Raw genomic sequence first — 22,802 nt, forward strand, 5'->3', positions numbered from 1 at the left:
AAAGCTTTAATGTGGGACCCCTTCATCCTAACAGTTACACCCCTAAATCAGTCAAAAACAACTCCCTAGTGAACTTTGCACTCATCAGTTTAAAACATTCCAATAAACATAAGAGAAACTCACTTAAATCTAATTTTAGAACTGAAAAAGTGCCACCTTGCAACTTAGGGGAATAGTAGATGTTACTGTTCTTAAGTAAAGAATAAGGATACTGTAATTTAACACAAAGACTATCAACTTGATGTAATAATCAAGGATGACGGCAATGGGGGCTAGTGAAATGGCTGGTAAAGCATTCAACCCAGGACACACGTGATGGAGAGAACAGACTCCCCCGTGCTGCTCTCTGACCGTCACATGGATACTTTGCCTCCCATGTACAAGTATACAATTTACCAAAAAAAAAAAAAAACCACAATGGCAACATAAGGCATATAAAGCATTTCTTAAAATGAAACACTGGAAGCCCGCACGCCTTTAATCCCAGCACTCGGGAGGCAGAGGCAGGTGGATCTCTGTGACTTTGAGGTCAGCCTAGTCTACAAAACCTAGTTCCAAGACAGGCTCCAAAGCTACAGAGAAGTCCTGTCTCGAAAAACAAAACAAAAATAATCATTGGGTAAATTTCTCATTGTATGAAAAAAATTATACAACACACACATTTTATGAGGCACATTTTAATTCAAAAGAAAAATATTTTTATTTATTAATCTCTTATTAAACACAAAATAACCAAAGGTGGGAGGGAACTGAAGGAAAGAAAATAGCGTTCATCTAAAAGGCTACACAGCATGGGTGTTCATTCTCCTGTTTGTCTCATGATGATCTTTCAACAGCATGCGAGACAATCAAATTATGTTCAGGAAGGGTTTACTAGCTCATACTTATAATCCCAGGCATGGGCAACAAAATCACTACAAGAACTGCCTAATCTACATAGTAAATTCTAGGTTAGTCAAGGCTATGTAGCTAGACCCTGTCTTAGCCATCCCTTAAAGTCTCGAAAAACAAAATAAAACAACAATAATAACAACAGAAAATTGTATTAAGAACACGCCCTCCCACTCAAATGAAGCCTATGTTTGTTTCTCAAGATAGAAACCAGAAGAGGTCAACTACTCAAGAAACCACAGCAACACTATATCACAATTTTCAAATTTCTGATAGAATTAGCATAACTTTTTAAATTATAACTTCACATTAAAAAAGAAATTGCTAATGAGAAATATGTGGGAAAACATAGCAAAATTAATTCAAGATTGACGTTACCCAATCAGTGAAACCTCCCAAATAAACATAAAATATTTTTTCTCCTTTGAATATTTATAAAAAACTAAAGTTCTGCCTGGCGGTGGTGGCGCACGCCTTTAATCCCAGAACTCGGGAGGCAGAGGCAGGCGGATCTCTGTGAGTTCGAGGCCAGCCTGGTCTACAAGAGCTAGTTCCAGGACAGGAACCAAAAGCTACAGAGAAACCCTGTCTAGAAAATCCAAAAAAAAAACTAAAGTTCTCTCTATGAAACAATGGGGGAATTTCAATTTCTCACAGTAAATTTGTATGAACATTCTGATTTTTCCACAGAAACACTATCAAACATAGAATAACAATTCAAGTTACTATAAGAATTAAAATAAATCCTATAATTTTAATATAAAGCTGCTCTAAAAGTGTATTTATAGTTGAAAGATGACACTGAAATTCATATGGAGATTTACAAGTGATGAATCACGACCACATTACAGATACAAGAATTATGAATAGATATACCACATCAGGAAATAGCTGAATTGCGTCATATACAAAGCCCTAGGTTCAATCCCCAGCAAAAGTGCAGGAAAGGGGGCGGGAACAAGAAAGAAAGGGGGAAGGGAAAGGGAAAGTGAGAGGAGGAGGAAAGGGGAAAGAGGCAGAAAGAGGAAGAGAAGAAAGAAAATTACTCAACAAAAGTGACCAACCAAGTTATTAATATGGGCTTGACTCAGCATGTTAAAGAAAATACAGGTAAATTATATAAAACATAGTTTATTACAAACCATCATTGCAGTGATCCATATTACAGCATGTCCTATATCATAAGCATTTGTTAAAAATCTTGGGACTAACACTTGACTGCTTCCCACTGGGAGGTTCAGGCTTCTCAGAATTCTTGTAAATATCTTTTAAAGCAAAACAAAATAAACACAGGAATAAAACATTTTATAAGTATCAAAATGAGCCCTTAAACAATTAGGTGAGTGTTAGATATTAGTCTTAAATATACGCTCATTTTTTTCATGGGACTCTAAGCAAAATTATGAGTGTCTAGTAATTTCCTTTATTCTTTAAAAAGTAAAAATTGGACTGAGCTTCCAAGGTCTCAATGAGGAGCAGAAGGAGGGAGAACATGAGCAAGGAAGTCAGGACCACGAGGGGTGCACCCACCCACTGAGACAGTGGGGCTGATCTATTGGGAGCTCACCAAGGCCAGCTGGACTGTGACTGAAAAAGCATGGGATAAAACCGGACTCTCTGAACATGGCGAACAATGAGGGCTGATGAGAAGCCAAGGACAATGGCACGGGGTTTTGATCCTACTTAATGTGCTGGCTTTGTGGGAGCCTAGCCAGTTTGGATGTTCACCTTCCTAGATATGAACGGAGGGGGGAGGACCTTGGACTTTCCACAGGGCAGGGAACCCTGACTGCTCTTTGGACTGGAGAGGGAGGGGGAGAGGAGTAGGGGGAGAGGGAGAAGGGTGGGAGGAGAGGGAGGGAAATGGGAGGCTGGGAGGAGGCGGAAACTTTTTTTCCTTTTCTCAATAAAAAAAAAGATTAAAAAAAGTAAAAATTAAAGATTTATTATATAATGTTCTGAGGTCACAGGCCATAAATATGAAGCAGTTAAATTCATGTACTCAAACAATGACACAATTTATGATTAAACATAAAAAAAATGAAGATACTGATGTCAAACATGAAGCCTTTTACTTTCTGCATACACATATCACTTTCCCACGCCCCCATTCTACACCAAGGACACCTGCCAGCAGCAGCCCTAATGAGAGTGTCTAGCAGGCTACTTCCACTCTTCAAACCTTGGAGCTGCCTTCAAGTCCTCCCTAAGACTTTGTCTGCTAGGCAGCATTGTAGTAACTGTATTTTAATGTAATTAAGTTTATATTTTAAAGCTGTCATTGCTGATAGGAGCCCAAATGAGAGGAAATTGGGGCCTACCTCTGTCCCTCAGTTTTTAAAAGTTAACTACAGTCTTGCTCAAACATCCACTCCCACTCCCTGCAAGACTTTGCCAGAGATTCTACTACAGCTGAAATAACACACCTCTAGCTCTTTAGCTTTAATTACTAAAAGCAGGGGAAATGGGTAAAACTCTGGAATGCAACCTAATTTAGCACAGAAAATTCTTTGGAAGGAGTGAATTCACAATTTTCCTAATAAATTTAACATTTCATGGTATTCCTAATAATTACTACTTTTTAAATTATTCATTCTGAAAGTTATAGTTCATGTACATCATGGTAAGACATATATAGTACTTGATATTAGGGTTAAAAGAAAATTCAGGGCTGGAGGGATGGCTCAGCAGTTAAGAACACTGTCTTCTCTTCCAGAGGTCCTGAGTTCAAATCCCAGCACCCACCCGGTGGCTCACAACCATCTATAACTGTAGTTCCATGGGATCCAATGCCTTCTTCTGGTGTACAAATGTGCATACAATCAAATCACACATACACATAAAGTACATAAATAAATAAATCTTCAAAAGAAATTCCCCTATACACATGTTAGTATCAGGACTATGACATACACATAGAAATGTTCTAATTACCTTTGGTACATATGGATCCCAGTCTATGTATCCTATATTATCTGTAGCCAATCGAGCAAAGAGATTTACTAATTGCTGAAAGTAAACAAAAATAAGATAATGTTAAGTAGACATATTTGTTGCTTTTAAATGTCAGTTATAATCCTTATTCCTTTATGTTCATTTGTTTATTTCTTGGGATGGTTCTTGTACCAAAATTGTCTTGAGTTTATGATACTGTTGCCTCGGTCTCCTAAGTGCTGAGATTACAGGTGTGTGTAACCATGCCCAGCTCTTCATTTGTTCTCAGCAATCATTACAACAATATAGTTTGACTTAGAGTTTTAAAAACTTGCAAATTTAGGATCTAACTCATGCCACCCACTAAAAATCAATTGCAATGAAAATGCCCCTCCAAGCATTATGCACAATTAAAGTTGAAAGGAAAATTTATACATATATCTCCATCAAATGTTCAACAGTACCTATGTAATTACTAACTAAAGCAAACACAGCCATGCACTTTATAATACACGCTTGTCTACTTCTGCTGCTGTTGATTTACCTATGACAAAGGCTATGTTTACCCTCAAAGTTCAAGTGACATCAGTTGAGTCACCAACCTGGGTATTTCTCCAGTCCCTTTCTACCTCCTGATGTTTCTGAACCCACCATGATGTTCCTATAATTGAGCCAGAGCTGCCAAGCACATACAGCCACCAGGAAGTTCCCCTAGGTGGGGGTGTTGTGGAGGTTACCATTTCTGAGAGTCAGGTTAAGCGCTCTGTGGTGCTGAAGGAGCCAGGCCTCACTTCCAGCCTGGTGCAGATGGCAGAGGACCTGCAACTCACCATCTACAGACTGAGCTCTTCATAAAGAATGCTCTGGCACCTCAAAACCAAAACAAAACACTCAGAGCTCCAGCTCCAGGGGATGCAATGCCTCTGCCTCCTCAGACATCTGCACTCACATGCATATACCCACATAGACAGACTGACAGACCGACCAACAGAAACACCGCATTATTTTAAAAGGAAGAAAAAGAATTAACTATACCATTATTAATAGAAATTCTAAGAAACAGAAACAGAAGTTATTTACTAAATGATTTATTTATATCCAATTTTAAAACTATAGAAAGGGAAAAAAATGGAAGACTTACCCCCTCCCACTGTGGGAGATTCTGCACTGAAACCCAAAGGCCAATTAATTCATCAAACCAAAGTCTGAAGAAAAAAAGCATTGTTATGAATAGCAAGTGACTACAGAAAGCAGTTCAACACCAGGTACTCTTTATACTTCGAAGTCTACTTTACTTACTGGTAACCACACAACCTAGAAAAAAATGATACTGAAAGTTTCAAAATTAATGGAACAAAGGAATGCTTTTTGTCTGAGTATTCCCTCTCCTCTTTATTTGTGATATACAATGTAATCTCATCTACTAAATGTCCCAAATTATTAATTACTGTCCGCTCCCCCCCATTTTTTTCTCAAGACAGGGTTTCTCAGTAGCTAGGGAACTCACAGAGATCCGCCTGCTTCTGCCTCCAGAGTGCTGGGATTAAAGGTGTGCACCACCACCGCCCGGCTATTGTCCACTCTTAACAATTGTCACAATTTTCTCCCTTATGTTGTTTGCCTTTCTCCTTTTCTGACATTTTTCCATTATCACCTTTTCCCTCTTCTGATTTCTTAAAACCATCATTTTATTGGGCTTGTCATATAAGCATTCCTTGTTTACAATCATATACACAACTGCTTTAGCCTTTATACTTGAATGTAATAAATAGAATCAATGAGTTGTACATTTTTTTTAGCTGTTTGCTAGTTCTTGGTATTGCTGTATTCTAAAATATGTCAAATATGCACACTTACTTAAAACCTTTATGATGCAGTTCTGGAGGAAGGGAGGTAGGAAGAAATATTTCAAAATAAGTGATGGCCTTTTGCATTGTTACATCAAAAGGACACATTAAAGGCCGCCATTCTTCTAACATTTCTGCTGTTGCATCTGCTGGAAAATATCTTAAAAAAAAAAAAAAGGTTTCCATGTACCTGACAATTAAAGTAAAACTCTACAACACTTATATATGACTGACAGAAGGGGGGGGGGGAGGCCTAGAAAATCAGCACTATTTGCCCCGCACACATAAGTTCCTAGGTTTGTTCCCATCAGCAAAAGAGAAGAGTCTTGTGGGAGAAAAGAATATACTTTGTAAGATGCCACACTAGAAATGTCAAGATATCCCACAATAAGACCACATGTATATGAAGACAGAATAAGTAAATACTCAACCACATTTAGGAGAAAGGAAATTCTTTTCCTCTAGCAGGACCCCCAGAAAGATGCTCTAAGGTTGAAAAAAAAAAAACTGTTCCTTAAGTTGCCTATGAAGTTCAACATGGAAAATATGATTGTGGTTTTGATTTCTTTTTGTTAAATAACAGCAACTGAAAAATTCTTAGTAAAAGTCAAGCCTATATAGGGGATAAATAATCAGTAACTATTAAGGCAGAAGCATCAGCCCAGAAATGTCTGAGGCATTTTAGATGAATCTCTGGGAACCATATGGTGCCCCTACTCATACCAGAGGGAAGTGGGAAGACATGGTTCTACAGAATCTGATGTTCTGCAATTCCATAAAACAGCCAGGAGCATACTTGTGATTTAGAGACTTAAAACTTGAAGTCAGCCCTCCCCCACCCTCCCTCTCTCCTCTCCCCCCCCTCTCTCTCCCTCTCTCTCACACACACACATCATACACAGAGTGAAGATAATAATTTAAAGAGGCCACATGTGAATTGCTAAATGCATATGAAATGGTATAAAGAAACTGGGGAGAGGTGCATACTTATAATCCTAGCACTGGGAGATAGAGGTAGTATGACCAGTAGTTCGAAGTCCACATGGCAACTTGAAACCCTGTTTCAACCTCTCAATCAATCAATACATCTATCAATCAACATGAGGTATGAAGTACTATATCTGACAAATTTGTATTCTTCCCAAAGAAGTCAACTTATAGATTTGACCTATACAGCATATTAATAACCTATTATATTTTCATAATGCTTTGTTAAATTAAAAAGCACTTTATTTTATATAAAAAATAAAATTGCATTTTAAAAATATTTTTAAAAATTATTCGTTTATTTTTATCTTATGTACTTCAGTGTTTTGCCTGCAGGTATGTCTGTACAAGGGCATCAGATTCCCTGGAACAAAGTTACAGATAGTTGAGTGCTGGGAATTGAACTCGGGTCCTCTGGAGGAGCAGCCAGTGCTCTTAACAGCTGAGCCATCTCTCCAGTCCAAAATTACATTTCTAATAACACTTCTATTGAGTTCACCAAGTAATTTGTACCAGGTACTAATGTAACAGATGCAGTTTAAAACAAAACCACCCATCACTGAACTATGCTCTGCCTTCAAGGGCCTTTATATCAAATTCCCCTTCCTAATTTTTCAGAGTCAGTTCTTAGCAAAGTAATACTAATTAAAAACTTAAAGGTCAATGAAATGACTAAGCAGGTACTTGCCATGCAAACCTGATCACCTGACTTCAATCCCTAGGACCCAGGTAAAGATGGAAGGAAAAATACAGATTCCATAACATCGTCCTCTGGCCTCTACACATGTGCCACAGTGCATATACCACACACGCGCGTGCACACACACAAAATATTAATAAATTAACTTTTTAAAAAAGAAGTAAAACTTCAATCAGGATCTGGGAACACTGCGTTGTGTTCAATGACTAGCACTACAATATCAGAAACTATTTATACCTTTAACTTCCTCTTCAAAGTACACTAAAGATGAGGAAAGGCCCACAGGTAAACAAGAGGCTTTATAAACTGAGAGCTACTTACGGTCGGCAGCTTTTCACGAGTGTTTTGAGAACATTTTCTACAGAACTGGAGGAGAAAAAGCCATGTGATAAATTACACTGGAGTATTTAAACACAGCTAATTCTACAACCCATACCTCAAAGATACATATATATATATATATTTATATATATATACACACACACACACACACACACACACACATTCAAATATCTGTTTACATGTAATAATTAAACCTTCTCTTTGTTATAGATAGAATTAAAGGGATAATCTACCTAGATTTCTTAAGCTGATTTTTCCTCTGCCCTCATTTTGCTCTTTTTTTTTTTTTTTACAAACTCTATGCTGGAAAAAGGACAAACCCCTTTCAGTTTACAAAGTGGATAACAACGGCCATATTTAACATACACAAAGTAACCCTGATGACTGTAAATTCTAAATAGTTATTTCTATTATAGTGATTTTACATCAAATATAAATTGGAATATAATGATATATATTGTGCTTTTACCAACAACCGGTATAACTCTTGTCAACAACTTTAAAAAGTTCTTTAACCCTCCAATGCATTTTACTGCTAGTAAAATTATCACTAACCACCATCTGTTTGAACAGCCACTGAAAATTAGGTGAGCAAAATGAAAACCTCACATGAATGTCAATGAAAAGGCCATGGATATTGGTTTAAATACATGACCAGTATAGAATGTTTAAGATATCAACTAGACCACAGTTAAAACTGGTCAAATGCAAACAAAACAAAGGGGTACCATGAACTAAAATTTAAAACATATCTTTGACTACTTACAGTATGGTAAACACTAATAAAACCAGAAAAATGCCCAATATTCAAGGATAGGACGGGGTATTAAGGTTTCAGCCATTTTATCATTAACTCTTCTGAAATTCAAGTTCAGCGGTCTGACCAATTTCTCTGAAAACTTAAGAACTAAACTACAAAGAGATGCCAAGGAACAGAATAAAACAAGCTCTGCATAAGCACCTAATACATTACGTAACTTCAGCCTAGAAGGAGAACTGCAATCTTGTTACTAACTAACCGCTGTAAACATTATCTTTTACTTTCAAACTCCTAGGGGGAGGGGGAAATCAGAAAGTACTCAAAGGTGACCTTTATGCCAGCCAGAAAACAGGGGCTACATCAGGAAGCACTGTTCTGATCCCCAGAGAACAGCTCTTTTCTCTCTCACACAATTAGGAAAGTTTATTGGGGAATCTATGTTTGTCTAGTGAAAAAAGAGGGAGTTGGGGATACACTTTTCTCTAGTTACTGCAGGATACCCAATGTGCTTCTAATAAGGCTGTTCAAACGTGCAGAGATGCTTAACCTTCTGTCTATTTGCTTACAAAACTCAATAAATGCTTTTCCTCTGGGAAACAAACAGCACATATCTGGGATCTTCTTTCAGTTTGGATTGAAAAACCAGTTAGTAACAAATTATACAATCAACATGTAGGTTTAGAAAGCCGCCCAGTTAAAGATCATACTTTAAAGGTGAATTCTAAGGAAAAGGAAAAGATACATGACCCTACCACTTCCTAATGTCTGTGCTCACATTAACTTTCCATTGATTTTACTAGCTTGGTGGCAACTGGTTTTAGATTTAAATGGTACATAAAACCTGCTGTTTCTCCTAAATAATTTCCTACACCAAGAAACTATCCTAACATCACAAACTATTCCAAAAAACAAGTCATTAGAGACTGCACAGCTAAGTGTTGCCTTCATTCTTGGAACAGACACGGAAGTTAATGATAACACCTACTTCTGTAACTTGCTATAGGGTAGAGGGTTGTAGAGTGTGATCTCATTCATATAAAGTCAATTCCAACCCCCTCTTCCACATAAGGCCTGCACCATGGAATTTATGCTCTTTATTCAGAAAAGGGTACAATCTCTCTAACCTGTGATATCTGTATAGTGACCTTTTGTGACTCCTGTAATCTCTCAAGATGAAGGGAACAATGTTTCTGTTTAAAAATAAAATAAAAGGTTAAGGCTAGATGCTACTACACCACAGCTTACTAATTTTTTTAGCGGGATTGACTAATCACTACATACTTTCCAATTATTGGAAATTTATAATACTAGACTGATAACTCAAACTGCTAATTTTTTAAAGGGATCTACGGAGTGACTAAAAGCTTTCGATGAGGTATCTCACATCCCATTTCCTCTTAGAAATTCTATGTTCACTTAAAAAATAAGGCCATGGAGTACACAGTGCTTTGATTTGAGCCTAAGGGTCAGACCAATCTAAATTTGAATACCAACTCCACTGTTTCTAGGAGTGTAATATTACAGGTTAGTACTTTCCATTTTGACAAATAATACCTACCCTTTCATAAAGCTATCATAAAAATTAGCTGAGATAATATACTGAAAGCTGTTAGGTAGCTCAGAATTATTTACTAGGCACCACAGAAAATAACAATTATTAATTCATACTTTGCAAAAATCATTATACTTTTAATTTCATAGAAATAAAAAATTGTTCTCATTTTGCTTCAACAACAATTCTGCCTATCAGCCATGAATTTATGATTCAGGCCATCACAGCAAAACGAGAAATTTCTCTTTAACCATACAAAAAGTGAATCTTAAGCTTTTGGTCCTGTTTAAGTCCCACGTGAATTTTCCTTTCTACATCCAATTTCCTCATGATGACACTAATTATACTCTAACTGTACCAGGAAGTTCAACAGCTCCTGCTTCTAATTACTAAAACGTGAACTTCAAAATCATAGAGGTTTTTTTGCTATCAAGATAAGATTACTTTTGGGGGCTGGAGAGATGGCTCAGCGGTTAAGAGCATTGCCTGCTCTTCCAAAGGTCCTGAGTTCAATTCCTAGCAACCACATGGTGCCTCACAACTATCTGTAAAGAGGTCTGGTGCCCTCTTCTGGCCTGCAGGCATACACACAACAGAATATTGTATGCATAATAAATAAATAATAAAAAAAGATAAGATTACTTTTTATTTTTTTTAACTTTTAAAGAATTAACTACTTTATGTATATGTGTACTGTCTGCCTGCATGGCTCTGTATCACTGCATGCCTGGTGCCCATGGAGATCAAAAGAGTATAGGATCCTTTGGGGCTGGAGCTTCATACAGATGATTCTAAGTCACCATGTAGGTATTGGGATTCAAACCCATGTCCTCTGGAAGTGGACATGGTGCTCTTAATCACTGAATCACCTCTTCAGCCACAAGATTAACTCTTAAACCCCCAAAACACATATATATTCAAAGTAAGAAAAAGCCCAGAAGTACTCATAGCCTCAACAGAACTAAATGTTCTTGTCAGGTAGTTCTGTTTGCTTTCTTCACATGTGGACTGGGAAACAACAACAATGGCAGTCCTACCGTTACCTCCTTAAACTCCTAAACAAGTACCTATTTCTTCATGTAGAAGCCAATGTTATCTTTTTTTTCTAAATCTAAAAAAACCCACTCTTAGTCAAGCATTTTTCCATCACCCATCTTTCAAAATCTAACAATGTTCAGTCATACAGATAGTCATTAGTCACTTTTTTACAGCCATTCAGATTATTTTATCAGATATAAATAATTACAATATACCATCATCATCATATCATCATTGAAGCAATGTCAGCACTAATTTTTTTTTAAAATATTTATTTATTATGTATACAATATTCTTTCTGTGTGTATGTCTGAAGGCCAGAAGAGAGCACCAGACCCTATTACAGATGGTTGTGAGCCACCATGTGGTTGCTGGGAATTGAACTCAGGACCTTTGGAAGAGCAGGCAATGCTCTTAACCGCTGAGCCATCTCTCCAGCCCCCAGCACTAATTTTTCATTAAAAGTTTTCATAAAAGTATTTCTCTAAAAATAAAATGTTACTGTAATTAGACTTCCTTCTCAGGTAAAATTAGTTTAATTACTTCAAATCTTGAAGAATTTGAACTATTTTTAAATATGGGAGAGAGGGTACCCATAGAGGTCTGAAGAGGGTATCAGATCCCCTAGAGCTTGAGTTATAGGCAGTTGTGAGTTGCCTGACATGGGTGCTAGAAACCTAACTTGGGTCCTCTGGAAAAATAGCATGTTCTCTTAACTGTGGAATCATCTCTCCAACCTGTGAATTCTTTTAATTGCTCTAAAAAGATTGGTTATATTTGTTTTTTGAAAAATCCCTATAGCAAAAACACAACTTTTGAGAGAAATATTATAAAGAACATTAACAAAATTCAATTACTTATTCTCTAATTCTTGAATAAAGGTAGAATAGTTTAAAAGTAAATACAATCTTCCTCAAGTAAGTATTTTAGAAATCACTGCAAATACCATGTTAATAATCAGTGTTTGTTGATTAAATAACTGTGAAAATGACTTAAGTGACAGGGAAATTACTTTTATCATTTCATTATTTATCAAATTTTGGGTCCAATCATTCATGAGCAGTAAGAAAATCCAGAGTCTAGAATGTGTTATTTTTATGTAGTGAATGGGGAAAGAGAAGAATAAAAGACATAAAAGTGATGTTAACCATGAGAGTACTAATTCAAATGGCCCTCTGTAAGCCAAGTGTGGTGACACACACTGTGATTCCAGCCCTGGGGAAGCAGAGGCAGGAGACTATGAGTTTGAGGCCAGTCTGGGCTATATAGTAAGATCTGTCTCAAAAACCAAAAGCAAAGAGAACAAGAAACAAATAACTGTGATGAATCAATACAGAAAGCCAGGTCAGGGTACACCTCAGTGGTACAACACTTGCCTATCAAGTACAAAGCCCTGGCTCCATCACTAACAACCACAAATGGGAGAGGGACAGCGGTACACAGATCATTGAAAACAAGTACCAGGCCAGGTGTGGTGGCAGGAGTACTGGAGTCTTGCCTGGCCTACACAGCAAGATCCTATCACCTCCCAAAAAAGGAAAATAACGAAATTTTCCTAGAGGCGTGTTACTATGAAAAACATACCGCTGCATGGTAGCCTTAAAATAAAATATAAAGGAAAAATACTTAAAATTGCCTTTAAAGAAGACATTAAGTTGGAAGGTGACATGGGAAGGAAGTCAAGAAGGAGGATTGAGGCTGAATCTAATAAACAACTCTTTATGTATAGGGCCCAGTGACGGTGCAGGCCTTTAATTCCAATACTCAGGAGGTAAAGAAAGGTAGACCTCTATGAGTTAAGAGGCCAACCTGGTCTAGACAGAGAGCTCCAAGCTAGCCAAGGATATATAAGTAAGACCCTGTCTCAAAAAAAAAAAAAATCAGGGGCCAGAGATGGTCATCCGTTAAGAGTACTGGCTGAAAGGGTACTGGCTGAGCTTCCAGAAAACCACATGGCCACAAACACCAGTTTCAGAGTTTCTGACACCCTCACCCCGACAGGCATGTGGGTAAAACACCAATGAACATAAAATAAAAACAAATTATACATTTAAAAAAACCCAAACATTGTATAGTATATAAAATTATCAAAGTAAAATAAACTATATAAAAAATACAAAATTTAAAACATAATTTACAAATAATTGAGTTATTTAGACCCAAGCTAGTTATTTTTAAAGTTACACCCAGAACCTTGAGCATGAGACAAGTGCTCTATCACTGAGCTACAGACCCACTCTTTCCCAAAACTACTCTTGATGAAAGGAGGTTCACAGCCATGTATAACTCCAGATCCAGGGAATCTGCTGTGCTCTTCTGGCCTCTGCCAGTACTGCCTGCAAGTGCTGGCCAGACATTCATGCAGGCAAAACACTGGTACACACAAAATAATAAATAAGAAATAACTAAAAATCCACCGAGAAAAAAAAAACCTAAATTAGGGCTAGCAGGATGGCTTAGCAAGTAAAGTGCAGGCTTCCAAGGCTGATGCCTCTCACAAGCTGTTCTCTAACTATCTCATGTATACAAAGGGGATGTGTGTGGGGAGGGGGGATAAACAAATGTGTACACAGGAACTTAAATGTCAACTGTCCCTGTCCAATGATAAAAGCTCACAAATGTATAATTCTTACATCTTATTAGCAAAAATAACCTATATTACACTCTTTATTTTTAACTTACAATATGCCACTCAGAGTATAAAGAACATTGTTTTATAAAATAAACCATAACCAAAAAGATCTGTGTGTTTCTTTCTTAAGTAAACAGTATACAAGTTATCATGTTGCTAATGTCAGCCTTACAAATACTTACCTCCTTCACAAGTTTGCATTTTCTACTAAATTAAAAACTCTACCAGGACAGGCGAGGAAATGCACTCCTTTAGTCCCAGTACACAAGAGGCAGAGGCAAGCAAATCTCTGAGTTCAAAGCCAGTATGTTTTACATAGTGAGTTCCTCACCAGACAGGACAACATAGATCCTTGTCATAAAATAAACAAACAAAACAATTAAAACAACAACAAAACCTCTTCTAATTGTCAACAATCTCAGTACTTGGAAGTCTGAGATGGAAGGGAAGTAAGGAAGAGAAAGGAGAAAATGTTGATTATCTTTGCTCTAAACGGGACCAGCTTTTAAAATAGAATGAAGCACATGGCAATCTAAGCCGTGGCTTCCATAAGGACAAACACACAGGGCACACAGCTGAAAGACAAACGGTTAACAAATGAAGCATTTCTGATTATAAAGTCTTCTAAAAATAGTATGAGAACAGACTGTCAAATGACAAAACTGTTTTAAATGTGTCAAGATACAATCAATTCTAAGGAAGCAAGTCAATAAATAAAATGGCTCCTTCTACGTTAAAGGGTGTTAAATAAAATGCTTGTAAAAAAAATAACAACTTTATCTCTTGACTATAAAAATTTAAAGCACAGCTTGCTGCATCAGTGTGCCAAAACAATGTTGAACACAAAAGTAATAGCTGTGAAAACTGTCCCCTCTTAGAAATTCAGACACAGACGTGCAGGGAAGAAAGAGGAGGTCCAATGACCACTTTAAGCACTTGCTGGTTTCTCTAGCATTTCTGCTCAAAAACCAAGAACAATAGTCTTTTCAACTCAAGGGAAGCTTGGGAGGAGGCCCAAAACCTAAAGAACAAAGTATTTCAAAACTGAATTTAAAAATTATATTATTCCTTTGTTTTAGAGACAGCTACCTCCCCAGTGCTGGGATAAAAGCTGTGTACCATATACCCAGCTTTTCAAAACTGAATTTCCTGAAGAGAAACAAAGTAACAAAGCAATGGCACACTTTACAATGTATTCCCTGAAAGTGCAGACACACAACCCTATGTGTCAATCACTCTGGGTCATAGGCTCAATATAGTTCACCCATTTAAAATGAGCATCAATTTTAGCCTGCAGCATATATGGAGAAAAACTGCTGCTTATAAAAACACTACCTAATAAACCTAGTATGGATAGAAATATGTTTTTAAAAAAAACACCAAAAAATTTAAAACTTCACAAAACACCTTTGAAACTTTATCTCAGAGCCCTGGGAACATGGAAGGGCATATTAAGTGAAAAGAAAACCTGATCCAGGAAGAAGGCTCGTGGTCTAGTTGTGTGGGAAGTCCTTCTGTATATGTGCTGCTTTTATTAGTTAATGAATAAAGAAGCTACTTTCAGCCAATGGCTTAAAAGGCTGGAAAAGATATATACAGAGAGTAGGCAGAGTCAAAGAGATGTCATGGAGCCATCAGAGGGGAAAGATGCGAGCTGCCAGGTGGAACTTACCCGTAGGCCATGACCCTCACAGTAAAATATAAAATATTAGGAATGGGTTAACCAAAGATATAAGAGCTAGCTAGCAATACACTTAAGTGATTGGTCAAGCAGTAATTTAAATAATATAGTTTCCTGTGTGATTATTTCTGGTGGCCAAGAAACAAGCAGCCTCCAACCACAACCTAGAAAATCTGTTCTTACATAATCAAAATCAGGAAAAAAGAAGGCATGATTAACTGAAGCAAAAGACTGCTAGGTATGGGGTTACAGGTCACTGTGAGTGGCCCAACATGGACACTGGGAACCAGGGAACCAAAGCTGGATTCTCTGCAAAGAACAACATGCGCTCTTCATCCCTGAGCCATTTCTCCAGCACACCATAGGGCACTTTTAAGGTAAATAATTGAGGAGAACCTAAACATCTTTAGTGGTCAAAAGATAGGAATATAAAATACCCAACAATTTGTGGACTACCCCAAGATAACAACAACAAATGTAAGAAGCTAGGTACTCCTATAATCCCAACACTGAGGAAAAACAAATATGCTTGAAGCAACTGATTTCTTTTTCAATCTGAACATCCAGTGAGAAACATGTGAAAGTCTTACAATGTTTTGTTGTTTTTAAAGACAGGTTTTTGATTTGTATCCTCATATGGCTTTCATCTTACTGATGAAAAGATGGCCTCAAACTCATGGCAAGCCTCTTGAGTGTGGGAATTAGATGCATGAATGATCACATTCAGTTTATTTTAATAGTTTTATAATCAAATCATTATAACGGCAACTGGTAGAGACATGGAATCAAGACAGGCTGAGGATGTTTAGCTGATAAGAGCACATGACTAGCAGGTACAAGGCACAAGGTTCAGTTTCCAGCAACTCTCTCTCACACACACTATAGCACACAAGCTTTATATTACTGGCATTCTTCTAACACATCAACACAGAAATTACACACAAACCAGCATGAGAAGAATGGGGACAAATAATCTAGAGGTCAAGGCTAGCAGTCTTGGTTTCAGAGTGACTCTGAGATCCTACCTTGAAAAGACAACACTAGACAAGACATGGATGACTTTTTTTTCTTGCTATTGGTGAGGCAGGATTTCACTATGTAGCCCTGACTACCTGGAACTCACAGAGATCTGTCTGCCACACCTAGCTAGGCATTACTGACTGCCAGACACTATCCCCAGAACCCTACTGAACAGTCTTTGTAGCTCTACATATTCCTTTTCCCTAGTCACCCTTTGCTTTTATGTAATGTCTGCTATAGTATTCTTTATCTAAGCCCCAATATTTATTTAATGTCAAGGTTTCTTTGTTTACATTTCTTTATTTTTATTTTGTTTTTGTTTTCCGAGATAGAGTAGCTCAGCTTTCCTGGAACTAACTCACTCTGTGGGCCTGTCACTCAAGGGATCTGCCTGCCTCTGACTCCCAAGTGCTGGGATTAAGAGTATAAACCATGCCCAGTTTTACAGACTGACTTATTTTTATTTTATGAGTGTTTTACCTGCGTGCGTGTAAATACATGTGTGTTCAGTGTATGAAGAAGCCAGAAGAAGGTGTCAGATTCCTTGGAGCCAGATATAAGAGATTGTGAACTGCCATGTGAGTGGTGAGAATTAAACTCAGGTCTTCTGTAGGAGCAGCCAACGATCTCAAGTATTGTGCCAGCTTTCCAGTCTTGCATAAAATATTTGGTCTTTTCTTTTTAAAATCCAAACAAAATCATATTAAATAGATACAAAATATAAGTATCATATATTTTGTTATGACACTCGCATGTTTGAAACTCGTTTTATAATAACTATTTTTCTTTTAAGGTTAAAATGGTATTTATATCTTAATTATTTTTTAAAGTTATTATTATTGTGGATGTGTGCATGATATGGAGTTGGAGACAATTCTATGGGGTCAGTTCACTCCTCCATCTCTAGACAAGGTTTAAGAAATTAGAATTAGACAAGAATTTAGACAAGTTTAAGAAACTAAACTCCAGTCACTGGGCTAGCATAGCTCACCAAGTACCTTTATCCACTAGTCAGGTGGTCTGCTCAGAAGTACAGTTTATATTTATTTTCTGTCACTGAGTATAGAGAATGCATGTAGTGCTTAGTGCTAGAGATTAAGCCTAGAGCCTTGGCAAGTGCTAAGCACACACTCAACACCAAACTATACTTTCATCCTTAATATTATTGGCAAATATAATTTTGGTATAGTTAATTACAAAAACCAGCATAAAGTTCTCAGTCTATTACAGTTTAGAGACGCTGATATTAACCATTACCTCAGGCATGCTAGGCATGTTCTTCACCACTGAACAATGAGTTCAGTAGAGTAACCATCTCTTTAAAACAATAGCCACTGTCTGGGCCGAAGAGATGGCTCAGAGATTTGGAGCACTTGTTGCTCTCCCAAGGACCCAGGCTTGACTTCCAGCACTCACATGGTGGCTCAAACCATCATAACTCTAAGTAATCTGACATTCTCTTCTGAGTGTTGTGGACACCAGGTATACACATAATGAACATACATAGATAGATACAAACCTAAAAGTTTAAAAAAAAAAGTCACTGGTGGAACTTTAAAAGAGGAGGGTTTCCACAATACTAGCATAAAATCTCTAGGCAAATAGTTGTATATAAAAAGAAGTCATTGGCACTCACAATTGACCATCTTATGACTTTAAAAGAAGTGGCTTCTTCTGCTCAGGTACACCTGCCCAGGCAGGAAGCAAGACATCTGTTTACAAAGCACCAAGAAATGGCACAAGGAAAGGCAAGATATCGTTGAAAAAACTCTTTCTCCCACCATTCACCTACCAACAACTTTCAGAGCAGAATTTCAGAAAGATAACTGACCTGAACACAAGGAACAGGTCACAGAAGTCTATCAAACAGTAACGTTAGTCAAAAATTCCTCAAGTTGCTTGTGGAAGGCTCCGTTCACCCACTCCATGACATACCTCCCACAGAAGTAACACTCAAAAAGGCATCTTGAAAACGCTTTCACAGAAAGCTGTCTTAACAAGGGCTTTTTAAAAGCCTGTTTGTACACAGTACCATTCCATTCACTCATGATGAACTTCAGTCTGTCTGTGGCTGGAAGTTTCCCTTATTTTAACATGAGACCAAGAACAGAATGATCCTAACACTACCTGCACCACTTGCCCCAAATCCAACTAAGACTTAAGTTCACCATTGCCTGGAGTCATTTTCACCTCTCTTCACCACTAATGTAAAAAGCTTCTAAAGAGTCTGCCATTAGCAGTCACAGGCAAGAAGTTCAGACTGTTGACCAAAGAAAAGCCTTAGATTCAAGGCACTCTCAACATGTCTAAGACAGTGAAAGAAATCATACAAGTAAGCCTTTAAAATTTTAATTTATAAAAGAAAAAAGTTAAACACATAAAACAATGTTCTTCAGGAAATCCGTACATAAGAATGACAAATCATTCTAGATTGTAACAGGAAACTGCTAACAAAATCTAAAGAACAAGCCAAGTGGGATACTTATGCCTACAATCCCAGAACCTGGAAGCTAAGGCCAAAGAATTACAAGGCCAAGGCTAGCCTGGGCTACAAAGAAATCTGAATCCAGACTAGCTACCTAACAAAGAGCCTTTAAAAATTAACCTTTAGGTCAGGTGGTGGTATCTGGCCAGGCCAGACACGCCTTTAATCTCAGCACTCAGGAGGCAGAGGCGGACGAATCTCTGAGTTCAAGCCTAGTCCAGTATACAGAGCTAGTTCTAGGACAGCCAAGGCTACACAAAGAAACTTTGTCTCAAAAGACCCAAAACAACAACAACAACAACAACAACAATAATAATAAATTTTTAATTGCTAAAACTATCTAAAACAGTTTAAGCCAAATTTGCAAAGCCTGTGAATATTAAAACATTAGGAATAAAAGTGGTCACAAGTAGACAAACCCTGTCAACACAAATGATAGAGAACAGTCAAGTTTGAGAACGCTAATTAGTACAAAGAGGCAAATGATCATAGTATAAACTTTGCACATTCAAAATAAATACAAGATTCTTAAAAATCGGGTCTTGAAGAGTCATGGTATATATACAAGGAACCGGTAATCAGCAAGACAGCTATAGTTCTAAACATTACTAGGAAATGAAAAAAACTAAGGCCTGGCATTTGGATAGTTTATGTCCAAAATACAGTCAATTAGTAAAGCATGTGAAACAAGTAAAGGCGTGTGGGACAAGTAAAGGCGTGTGGGACAAGCCAGTAAACTCAGCACTTGGGAGGCTGAGCAGGCCAACCATGCACACTGTTTTGTTGTGGGGGTGAGAAGACCACCTGATATTCCTTTACTTGTTTATAGTGAATGCCCTGTGGAATATGAAAGGCTCCTCATCTTAAAGCACTTACTTTACTTAATGAATTGAAATACAAAAAGCCAGGTTGTGGGGGAGGCTGTTAAGAGATAGCTCAAGTGGTTAAAAGAGCCCTTACAGCTCTGGCAGAAGACCCAGTTCAATCCTGGAGCCAACAAGGAGGCTTCCAATAACCTGTAGCTCCAGTTTCAATGCCCTTTTCTGGCCTCCAAAGGCTGCTGAACACATGTAGTACACATAAACCCATACAATCACACACAAACATGCATAATGAAAATAAGCAACTTTTTAAGAAGAAAAAAACCAGAATAGCAGATAAGTCATTACATCTAATAACAAGAGAATAATCAGAAGTATGGTGATGTCAACCATTAGAGACATCTTGGTGGAAAAGCACTGAGGAAGAGATACAGATTCAGTTGTTTCAAAGTCAAGTTATGTAGAAATGAGAACATTAAAATATGTATTTGCACCCGGCAGTGGTGCACACCTTTAATCCCCAGACTTGGGAGGCAGAGATAGGTAAATCTTGGTGAATTCAAAGTCAACTTGGTCTACATATACAGTGGGTTCCAGAATAGCCAAGGCTATGCAGAAAGACCTCGTCTCAAAAAAACATTAAAAAAAAAAAAGAAGAGAAAAAACAAAAAAAAAAGTATTTGCTTGCTTATTTAAAATAACCCATTTTCCTCCATTGTGTTCAATCCCCTACTAGCCCCAAGTGGCCCCAAAGAAGTATTTTAGCAGAAATACTTACTTAGGAAATGAATTTAATCCCAGGTGCTCTGTCTTAGAATATAATATTTTTTCCACTATATCATAAAGCGGTCTCCAAGGTAACTCTAAATCATCTCTTGAGAGAAGTTCCTTTTTCCTTATTAAAAAAGAAAATAAATGTAAATATATGAAGTCATTTATTCAGGTGCATGGTTACTGAATGCACTACACAGAGAGAACAGCCTGTTTCTGGCCACCACCACTCACTGTTAGAATAAGCACGAAGGAAGAACTCGGTGTTCCTCACCACCAAGCAGTGCCTATTAAAGAAAGCATTTAAACCACTGCTACTGTAGATGAATTTCATACTTTTTCCTAAAATTCTTTTAAAATATTTTATTGTGTATGACTGTTTTGCCTGCATGTGTGTATGTATATCACATGCATACTCTCAAAGAGGGACGAAGGTATGGGATCCTCCTGGAACTGGAGTTACAGATGGCTGTGAGCTGTCATGTGGATGCTGGGAAACAAACCAGGTCCTTTGCAAGAGCAGCAAATACTCTTATCCACCACTGATTTATCTCTCCAGCTTCCAAATTTCATGCTTTGCTTTACCATGTGTGTGGTATTTAACGTTTCTAACCTTTATGTGGAAAAGGATAGTTTATAACCCATGGAGCAAATAATTATCATAAATAAAACAATCTAAGCATCTATAGTTGAGCATGTACAATTAAAAGTTTCACAGCGGGCTTTAATCCCAGCACTCGGGAGGCAGAGGCAGGCGGATCTTTGTGGGTTCGAGGCCAGCCTGGTCTACAAGAGCTAGTTCCAGGACAGGCCCCAAAGCTACAGAGAAACCCTGTCTCAAAAAAACCAAACCAAAACAAAACAAAGTTTCACAGAGAAAATAAATGTTTAAATCAATGCCAATTAAACTTTTGATAACTGTTCTGCTCATTTCCCAAAATTGAGTCTTATCTATTAAAATGTTAAACAAAAAATCTCACCAGAAATTACAGAAAGTAGACTTACTTTAATAAGTTGATCAAGAGGCGGGCAAAGCCCTGCATCATGCTGATTTCAAGTTTTGGAATTGATACCAGCTCGTACAATAACTTAATAAAAAGAACATGATCTTCTTTGCTAAATTTTCTCCCATAAAGTCGGATATACCTACAAAAGAGAAACAAAGCCTTTAAAAGCAGGTACAGGCACTCATATTCCTTACTACATTATCTCTACTAACCGGGCTATGGGAGCAAGCTGATGCTTAATGGAGTGATAAATGAAAAAAGACATACTATATGCTCAGCCTACAAAAATAGTAAATAAATGTAAAAATTTAAAGAGGAAATCCTGTAATAAGCTACAACATAGATAAATCGCCTGAAATAAGCCGGTCGCAGAAAGCCCAGAATCACAGTTCCATCCATGTGCTTCAGCAGTCAAACTCAAGACAGAAAACAGAACGGTAGCTGACAACTGTTAGGGAAGAGGGGACAAGGGCTTGTTATTTAACTGGCACAGAGTTTGAGACATGCGAGATGAAAACCTTGCAAAGATCTAAAACGTACAAATAGTTACCGTACCTTCACTAGTCACTTAAATACTAAAGGTCAAAGGGGTCAGGTATGGTGGCGCAAGTCTACACCAGCACTTGAGGAGGGATTCAAGAACAGCCTAGGCAGTTTGGATGCTCACCTTACTAGACCAGGATGGAGGTGGGTGGTCCTTGGACTTTCCACAGTTAAGGGAACCCTGATTACTCTTTAAGCTGATGAGGGAGGGGGACTTGATGGGGGGGGGGATGGGAGGCAGTGGCGGGGAGGAGGCAGAATCTTTAATAAATAAATAAATTAAAAAAAAAAAAGAACAGCCTGGATTACATGAGAGACCCTGCCACAAAATAACTCCTGCCTGCAGTGTTAGGAAGGTAAATTAGGATGCATGGCTTTAAAAGGGGGGAAAAAAGCCAATCATGAATGTGATGGACCTTAATTTTAAATACTACTAAGCATTTTAAATTTACACAAAAGAATTATTCTATACTTTAGTCGACACAAATCAAGTATTTAATAATAAAGCCAAATTAGAACACTGTTGTCTTATAGGATCACATTCCCAACACTGGGATTGAATTTAAGGCCTGACACATTCTACCACTAAGCTATACCACCAGACCCTACATTTGTGGAACCCCCATAATCCTAGCAGAAAATGGCAGAAGCAATATCAAAAGCCCACATACAGTCTGGTTAACATAGTGAGCTCCAAACAAGCAAAGGCTGCATAGTGACACCCACTCTCCAAAAATAAAAATAAAAAATAAGGCTGGGCGGTGGTGGCACATACCTTTAATCCCAGTACT

The 22,802-nt window shown here is 37.6% G+C and overlaps 1 protein-coding gene across 1 annotated transcript in view; it reads right to left on the bottom strand.

Annotated features, from left to right (window-relative positions):
• Positions 1-22,802, bottom strand: part of Psme4 (proteasome activator subunit 4) — a 113,599-nt gene that overhangs the window by 70,621 nt on the left and 20,176 nt on the right. The window contains exons 2-8 of the mRNA XM_075942510.1: positions 21,467-21,607; positions 20,469-20,585; positions 7,681-7,725; positions 5,683-5,832; positions 4,967-5,030; positions 3,826-3,900; positions 2,034-2,156 (exon numbers count right to left, since the gene is read on the bottom strand). Of these exons, the coding sequence (XP_075798625.1) occupies positions 2,034-2,156; positions 3,826-3,900; positions 4,967-5,030; positions 5,683-5,832; positions 7,681-7,725; positions 20,469-20,585; positions 21,467-21,607 (715 nt within the window). The remainder of the gene's footprint in view (positions 1-2,033; positions 2,157-3,825; positions 3,901-4,966; positions 5,031-5,682; positions 5,833-7,680; positions 7,726-20,468; positions 20,586-21,466; positions 21,608-22,802) is intronic.

The sequence above is a fragment of the Microtus pennsylvanicus genome, chromosome 12 (genome assembly GCF_037038515.1).
Source record: "Microtus pennsylvanicus isolate mMicPen1 chromosome 12, mMicPen1.hap1, whole genome shotgun sequence".
NCBI classification, from domain to species: Eukaryota; Metazoa; Chordata; class Mammalia; order Rodentia; family Cricetidae; genus Microtus; species Microtus pennsylvanicus.